Source organism: Eurypyga helias, unplaced genomic scaffold (assembly GCF_000690775.1).
Source record: "Eurypyga helias isolate BGI_N326 unplaced genomic scaffold, ASM69077v1 scaffold38341, whole genome shotgun sequence".
NCBI classification, from domain to species: Eukaryota; Metazoa; Chordata; class Aves; order Eurypygiformes; family Eurypygidae; genus Eurypyga; species Eurypyga helias.
This window is the reverse complement of record NW_010233453.1, coordinates 1-8,238: the sequence shown is the minus strand read 5'-3', so window position 1 is coordinate 8,238 and position 8,238 is coordinate 1. Positions and strand designations below refer to the sequence as shown.

Here is an 8,238-nt window from a genome sequence, read left to right as displayed (position 1 = left end):
CAGCCAAGACAGCTCTGCCAAATGAGTTCACTTGCCATTCTGTTGCAGAACTACTTTTAGTGAATTTGCAGCCAAGCATGCTAAAGACTCCAGGTTCAAGGCAATTGAAAAGATGAAAGATCGCGAGGCCTTGTTTAATGAGTTTATCACAGCGGCAAGAAAGAAGGAAAAAGAAGACTCGAAGACCAGAGGTGAGAAGGTAAGGTGATTTTTTTAATTCCGCAGTGTGAGTGGTGTGAGTCTGAGTGCGATGGGACAGAGCCAGAGCGAGCTTTCCGGTGGGATGCGGCCCTGCTCTTGCCACGGAGGGTTTACAGCGTGGGCCCCTCGCGGTGTCCCTTTGGCCTTTCTGAACTGTCCCGGGTGTGCAGACACCGGCTTCTACAGGAAGGAGCTTGCGAGACGCTGGTTACTTGAATAATCACACTTTTTTTTGTTTGCCTGAGCAAGTAACCTCGTTCTTGGCTGGAGTAGTGCCTGATTCTTGCTTTTGGAGTCACATTATTGTGAAGTATCGAAGGGATTCTCGGCCTGTTTGGCTGGAAACCCCAGCTCTGCCCATTTCCTCTGCTCTCAGTGGAGACAGTAAGAACTTGGAATCCTCCGTAGGATGCTCCATGCAAGTTTGAAACACCTTCCGGCTCTTCTCGCATCCCCAGGCTAGCACTGTAGCGACTTTTTAATCTCCCAGTAAACACATCTTACATGTAAATGCCCTTATGGGAGCGAAGGTCAGCTGGTAAAGAGGGATGAAGGGCGGATGTGGGCCAGGCCGTGGCGGGGCGGCAGCACGCCGTGTCCCTGTGAGCTGTGCGGGGGAACCGTTGCAGCCTGCCATCCCCACTCCAGTACGGGGTATCCCAGGTCCCACCTCAGAGTGTATCGGGAAGGAGGGATGCTGAGCGGGAGGTCGGGTGGGGGGCAGTTCCCTGTCGCTTGGCTGCACTGCTGCAGGTGCTCCGGGCTGAGCTGGTGCTGTGCTTGCTTGTTTGAAATGCTGGCTTATTGCTGACCGACCTGATGAATGATTGTGCTTCCACAGAACTGACGTAGCTCAGAACTAGGCTTTTACATACATTTTTTGGTTAAGAATATGGAACTTTAAGCATTCTTGCAGCTTAACAGTGTGTTGAAGACGTAAAACTGTAAATACTTGCTTTGTCATTGCGTGATTGTTCTGAAGTTGCAAGCAGAGAGACTGTGTGTGTTTGCTGTTGAAATAATGTCTTTTCTCCAAAAGCCTTTTGTAACCATCTTATGTATTCTGTTTTGTAACAAGTGGATAGACTTTACAGTTATGTGCTGTGCGGCCTGTCAATCAGTTCAGTCTGACAGCTGTCAATCACTGACACGCAAACATTACGGGATTCCCTAGTGAGGAAAGAATTGGTACTCTGTGTGGTGACTTTAGCCTCCCGCAGTTCCGGTACTTTACATTTTTTCAGTTTTTTTCCTTGTGAAGTGATGAGAGTTGTACCTGCAATGTGTTAACTGCCAAAACCCACTTCTAAATACACCTGAAATGTTTTCAGCCTTACTTTCCTTTGATTTCAAAAGTGTTTAAAACAAAAGAAAATTTAAGGCATTTAACCTGAAGCTTTCTCAGTCTGTTGTAAAAGTCCAAAACTTTATTTGTAGAGGATCAACTTTACAGAAGTCTTTAACGTGAGGGTTGGATTAGATAACGCTTTGGCTCACGGGGGCGGTGGAGCAGCCAGCTCTGGGGGTGTGGGGTTTATTCACGTGGCTGATGTCAGCGAGCAGGTACAGCGCCAGTGCTTCTCGGGTGAGAGATGAGGAAGTACAAGGGGTAACAGCTTTAAACGGGAAGAGGGAGATGGAGATGGGACAGCAGGAAGGAATTCTTCCCGCAGAGGATGGGGAGGCACTGGAACAGGTTGCCCAGAGAAGCTGTGGATGCCCCATCCCTGGAAGTGTCCAAGGCCAGGCTGGATGAGGCTTGAAGCAACCTGGGCTATGGAAGGTGTCCCTGCCCATGGCCGGGGGTGGGACTGGGGGGGCTTTGATGTCCCCTCAACCCAAACCATTCCATGGTTCTACGAAGTACACATGGGTTTGAGGACATGAGGGGAGCGACAGAGCTGGTGGCACTGTGGGTGACTGATAGACCCGTGCTTCGGGAGCACTGAGGGTCTGGGAATTGCTGTACCTCCCAGTGTTCCGCGGGGGGGTGGCCCACGGAGCAGCAGGTGTCCCGGCTGGCCTCCGCTCAGCTCCTGCGCGAGCACCTTCCTGCAGACCCGGGGGTGCACTCGGGGCCGGTTTACCATTGCAGCTGGTGCCCCCCCCGGGCTTCCAGCAATGCTGTGGGTTTGCAGGCTCTATCCTGTGGAGATTCGTGTAGATCTTTGGGTAGAAACGCTGAGGAACCCTTACCTTAAGGACTTCTGTAGCAACATCTGGGAATTGTCTGAGTTCAAACGACTGTTTCTAACGCCATGGCTGAGAAAGCTTCGTATTTTGATGCTGCATGCATGTGTTAAGATGTTTTGAAACAACATTCTTAATTTTACGATGAATGAACAGTTTGCCTAGCAATTTGTGCAGCTGCTGTAAGAAAAAGCGGCGGTGCTGTAGATGCAGAGCAGCTTCCCGCTGGCACTAACGGGTTGCTGCTCTCTCTGCTCTCTTCGTCTCTCTGAGGCGGTAAAGCAAAGAGCCCGTAAAGCCGTTTACATGTGGGCATGGTCATGTTGTGAGGAACTAAGATTATTGGTGGGCAAAGCTGCAGAATGTGGGTTCTGATCCTCGTTCCTTCCTTGCATTCCGTAGCCACACACGTTTGTAGAGAGCTGGGGTGTGCGGCTCTGGCAAGCCAGCGTTCGCTCGCCTGTCCCGCTGCTCGCTTCCCGGGTGACCCGCAGTGTTCTGCAGCCAAACCGCTTTTCCTCATCCCCTTCTTTTAAGGGGGTGGGCAGAGGAGAGAAGTACCAAAACCTGAATGGCCAGCCCTTCTCCCTGGTTTAATTTCTTGCCACAGGGACGGGTTTTGTGCTGTGGACAGGCAGGGTTTGGGGTGCTGTGAAGGCAGCGTGCTTCACCTTGCACACCGAGTCCCCGGAGCCATTCCTTGGCACTCGGCGGCGAGGTGAACCAGCCCGTCGCCTCTGCCTGGGAGGGGTGGAGCCTTAAACCCAAACCAGGCTTCAAGGCACCAATGGGTGGGAATCAGAAGGGGAGAATGCCTGGGACCTGCAGTGCAGCAGGAGCAGGGAGATCATCTGCCCCAGAAAGAGTTCATACAGGCACCGCAGTTGCTCTTGCGACTGCTGGTTCTGGGAGTTTGGGTGGAAACGTGTGGCTGGTGGTCTCAAGACAAAAACCAAACAGGATTGATCCCCTGCCAACCTCTGGGGAGGCTGTTACAGACAGAGTGCCCATGTGCCCTTTCCTTAAACTGGATATGTGCACGTCCACCTCAAACTTACTGTTACTCTATGTGGGCAGTTCTATTGGCCAGACCCCTCTGACGGCATTGCTCTTTGTCAGTACATCCTGGGATTTCCCCCTGTTCCTTGTGCACTGGAGGGTGAATCCATGAGCACTTGGGTTGTCTAGAGTCCTGTGCAAAACCGCAGCGCTTCTGTAGCATCAGTGTGCACAGGGCTATCGTGTACATCAGTAACTTTAATGCATATTGTATATGAAAGCTCAAAAAAGATGCTTAAATTGGAGTAAACCAATGCAAAGTGTGTTGGGCAACCGTTGTGCAAAGAACACAGCTCATCTTAGCTGGAGCAGCTCTTAACGTGCCTGCTTCAGGCCCCAGGGCGGTGGATTTGAAACGGGGTCATGTCAGAGCTCCGCGTTTCAGTGGTTTCTCTAAATTGTCACGGTGTGCAATGTTGATAAGCTTCCCTTTGCCGGAGGTAAGTTGTTGACTCCCGTTTTCGTACGGGCAGGCTGCGGGGTACCAGGGTCTTTCTCAAGCGTGGTCTTTGTTTCCCTCTGCAAAACAGATCAAAATGGATTTCTTCGAGCTGCTGGCTAACCACCACCTGGACAGTCAGTCTCGCTGGAGCAAAGTGAAGGACAAGGTGGAGACTGACCCCCGCTACAAAGCCGTGGATAGCTCCTCGCAGCGGGAGGACCTCTTCAAACAGTACATAGAGAAAATAGCCAAGGTATGCCCGCACATAAGGGGGGTGCGGCCGCTCGCACGGCAGGTGACCGGCTGGAACACGGACCGCGCTTCGGCTCCGTGCTGGAGGGCGTTTGAGTTATTTGTCGGAGTGCCCCAGAGCCACGGCGTGGAACCCGTGTGCTTGGTGCTGCTGCGGGTGTCGGTGTGCCACTGCGTGCGCACGCCCCTGTGCCGAGGGAGTCCCCCCAGCAGAGCAGGGAAGGTGAGGCTCCTCTACAGTCTCGGGGGGTACACATGGCTCTAAGACCTGCAGGCGCCACGCTGATTTCATCCTACCAGCCGGGCAGAGTTCCCTTTGCTGGAAGTTGTTGTATGAGCTGAGCTTCCTTCAGGAATACTTGTGCTTCATGCACAGTTCCTTCTCTGCTTCTTCTCTCCTAATCCAATACTCCTGCCTTTCTTTTCCAGGCAGTTAGTGGGTGAGAATGTAAAACGGGGCTACCGAGCAGTGGTACCCTGCTGCCTTCATTCAGTTTGCCACTGGGCAAACAGCTCCTGGGAAGAGCTGTTCTGCCGTCACCCTGTGGCCAGACGTTGCTTTCCCCCCTGTAAGCCCTACATAAAATTGTGTAATCCGTAGATCTCCACTCACTTCCCAGTGCTCTCTTCCAAGATGCCGTGAGCTTGATAGCCCTTTAATGTGATTACCGTGCCAAGAGGGAGGTGGGGTAGGGTTCTTACTGAACGATGTTGTTGTTGCATTTCAGAACTTGGATTCAGAAAAAGAAAAGGAGCTGGAGAGACAAGCTCGCATCGAGGCGAGCTTGCGTGAGCGAGAAAGGGAAGTCCAGAAAGCTCGCTCGGAGCAGACCAAGGAGATTGATAGAGAACGTGAGCAGCACAAACGGGAAGAAGCGATACAGAACTTCAAAGCACTCCTGTCTGATATGGTGAGACACCGGCTGGCTTCTGCTGCTTCTCAGCACTGGTTTTCCCAGCTTTGCATGACAGAAAAGCTTTCCATCTTCTGCCCTCCGCTCCCTGCTGGGAATTTGGCCTGGCTGGAAGAGTGTGCTTTGCGTTTAGGGTTCGTGTGCCGGCAGCTTGCCCGGGAGTGAGCAGATAGCTTCGTTCCTGCTGGGTTCCTGGGGACTCTCACGGGTGATGGCAGATTTTCAGTCGTGCTCCTGTGATGTTCCAGCAGACAAGCAGAAGTTCAGATACTGTTGAGCGTTAGGAACAGTCCCCTTCTTTTTGTCTTGCCTCTCTCCATGCCTCAAAACATGGCACCAGTGTCTTGCTGGTCTTGCTGCTGGTCTGCTGTGTGGTGTGTTTGCTTTGTTCTGCTGGGCAGGCAGGCCCGTGGGTGCGGTTCCTGCGTGGTGAGCGTCCCGTTAAGGGGGCAGGATTGGCAAAACGAGCTTTCGCCAGCGTGTGTGCTATGCCCTTGCTCCCTGGAGTGAGATGGGAAACCCAGACACATTACCAGTGCGCACTTCCACGTTCCGGCACTGCAACCCGTGGAAGGGGCAGGATATGAACGGCTCACCACTGGTCTGGCGGTGTAGCTGGTAGGATAAAGCAGCAGCTCCTTGAGGATGCTCTCCAGGCCAGAGGCAAGGCACTGCGAAGCTCCCGCTGTCTCTTTGGCAGTGATTCTCTGAGGCTGCCTTTCCAGACCGCTCACGGTCAGTCCAGTGTGTAACGGGAACACTCAGCCAGGTCAGTGGGGTGTCTCCGCCTGCCTGTCCAGTACTGGTGGGGAGCTGCTACAGTCTCTTACCTAAAGCGGTGTTTTTAACCTTTAATTTGAACCTTAACTTAAACCAGGAGAAATAAAGAAACCCCAGCTGACAAGTATGTAAGAAATACCAGTGAACTGTACTTCCTAAGCCATGTTTCTCACGGTCTCTTGGCTCAGGTGCGTTCTTCAGATGTGTCGTGGTCTGACACCAGGAGGACTCTACGCAAAGATCACCGGTGGGAGTCTGGCTCCTTGCTAGAAAGGGAGGAGAAAGAGAAGCTCTTCAACGAACACATCGAAGCACTTACCAAAAAGAAGAGGGAACACTTCAGGCAACTCCTGGATGAAACTTCAGCGGTAGGAGCTGTAGATACTCAAACGTCACATCCTTGCCCTGACCCTTTTCTGGGTTTCTGTCACAGTCTCGTTTGTTTGGGTTTATTTCCAGGGCCCCTTTGCTTCCCTGCTCTCTTCTTCATATCAGAGTTTGTGCATCGGGTTTCTGTGCCTGTTTGTCTTGAGCCTGGCTTTGGTTTCACGTGCAGTTCATCCACATTCAGACTTGGGGTCTTAAAAGGGCAACAGCAACTTGCCAGTGGGCTTGGGAGGGATTTCAGAGCTTCAGATGCAGTGGTTTACATTCCGTACTCTTAGAGCCTGATTTTCCTTTAATATAACTCTTCTGCTTCTTTTGAAAGATAACTTTAACGTCAACGTGGAAAGAAGTGAAAAAAATCATTAAAGAAGATCCAAGGTGCATTAAATTCTCTTCGAGCGACAGGGTAAGGGGTTGCCTCACTTGCTAAGGGGCGGCCTAGCGCAGGGGTCGCTGCTGCACATAAACACAAGTGTTGCTCCATTAAGACCATTTTTTAGTTAAAAAATGTAAAAGCTAAGGAAAAGATGTCATTGACAAGTAGTTACTGTTCGTGTTCAGTGCGCTGAGCTGCCTGAGGCGCTCCGTGTCCGCCTTCAGCGGTCCAAGCTCGCCCTTTTCTTCCAGAAAAAGCAGCGGGAGTTTGAGGAGTACATCAGAGACAAGTACATCACTGCCAAAGCCGACTTCCGGACGCTGCTGAAAGAGACCAAATTCATCACCTACAGGTCTGTAGCCCAGAGTCGACAAGGGCCTCGTCTTGCGCTTTTCCATGCGGTGGGCGGCAGCCGGGGCCGCGTTTCCTCCCGGCGTGAGTCGGTGTCGACGCCGCGCTTACGTAACCAGCCATAAAATAGAGTCTGCAGCCCCTAGAGACCTCTTTTTATGTCGTTGTGACAGTGCTGCTGAGGAAGAGGGGATGAAAATCAAACCGATGCAGGCTGGGGGGGTTCTCTTTGGCTTCCAAACGGCGTTTGTGCCCAGAGCTGTGGGCTGGCGGCCTCACGCCCGCTTTGTGGTGCCGGCCCCGGTTGTGTTGGTCCCTGGCTTAGGCTCAGGAGGATCAGGACTGAAGTGGGACTGTGTTTCAGGCCTTGGGAGCAGACAGCAGAGAAATACTAGCTCCACTGAAACCTTCTAAAACCCCGTAACTGATGTGCCTGGCCTCTGCGGGGGGTTTCACGGGATGGCTGGGCCTTGCGGGCGGTTGGCTTTTTCACTGGGTGCCAGGGGGTGGTGAGGCTCATACGGAATCTGCGCTAAGGACCAAAATGGGTTTCTGTCAGAAACATGAGGTCACTGAAAAAGGAGGAAAAGAACCACGTTCTCCGGGTCCCAGCGAGCAGTTCCCTTGCAGTCAGTGCTGTAGCGTCCTGGATGCAGCTCTGGTTTGAGGTGGTGCCACCATAGAGCGGCAGAGCTCTAGGCTGGTGCTGTGCACCCAGTTAATCCTCAGGCTGAGCCTTCCACAACCAAATTCTGACTGTTAACACTGATTTTTTTTTTTTTTTTTTTTTTTTGGGTCCCTTGTAGCCGTTAGCGTTGGTGTGGTTCGTGCTGTGCCGCACAGGCCGTGGCAGCCAGACCTGGGCCTGCTGTGGTGCTTAATTCACGTAGCACGAGTGTGGGCAGCGAGCCTCCCTTCCCTGAGCACGGAGTGGTGCTGCTGGGCCTGTTCCTGTGCGGGCAGCAAGCCTCCCTTCCCTGAGCACGGAGCGCTGCTAGCGGGGCCTGTTCCTGGCCTAAAGCAGGATCTTCCTAGCTAAGAGGAGACCAGCCCTCTGCACCCTCTCCCTGCTTTGCCTTCCCACTGTCCCTGTTCCCGGGGGCGTCGGGGGGTGTCCTGCCCCGCCCTCAGGCCGTAATTCTTACGTTTGTTTTCAGATCCAAAAAGTTGATCCAGGAGTCAGATCAGCATCTGAAGGACGTGGAGAAGATACTCCAGAACGACAAGCGGTACCTGGTGCTGGACTGCGTGCCGGAGGAGAGGCGCAAGCTCATCGTCTCCTACGT

At 52.8% G+C, this 8,238-nt stretch overlaps 1 protein-coding gene across 1 annotated transcript in view; it reads left to right on the top strand.

Moving 5' to 3' along the window:
- Positions 1-8,233, top strand: part of TCERG1 (transcription elongation regulator 1) — a gene marked incomplete at both ends in the record, with an annotated part of 25,357 nt that extends 17,124 nt beyond the window's left edge. The window contains 7 exon segments of the mRNA XM_010161740.1: positions 49-199; positions 3,981-4,145; positions 4,873-5,055; positions 6,027-6,206; positions 6,548-6,631; positions 6,853-6,953; positions 8,110-8,233. Coding sequence (XP_010160042.1) covers positions 49-199; positions 3,981-4,145; positions 4,873-5,055; positions 6,027-6,206; positions 6,548-6,631; positions 6,853-6,953; positions 8,110-8,233 — 988 coding nt within the window.
- Positions 8,234-8,238: the final 5 nt, after the last annotated feature.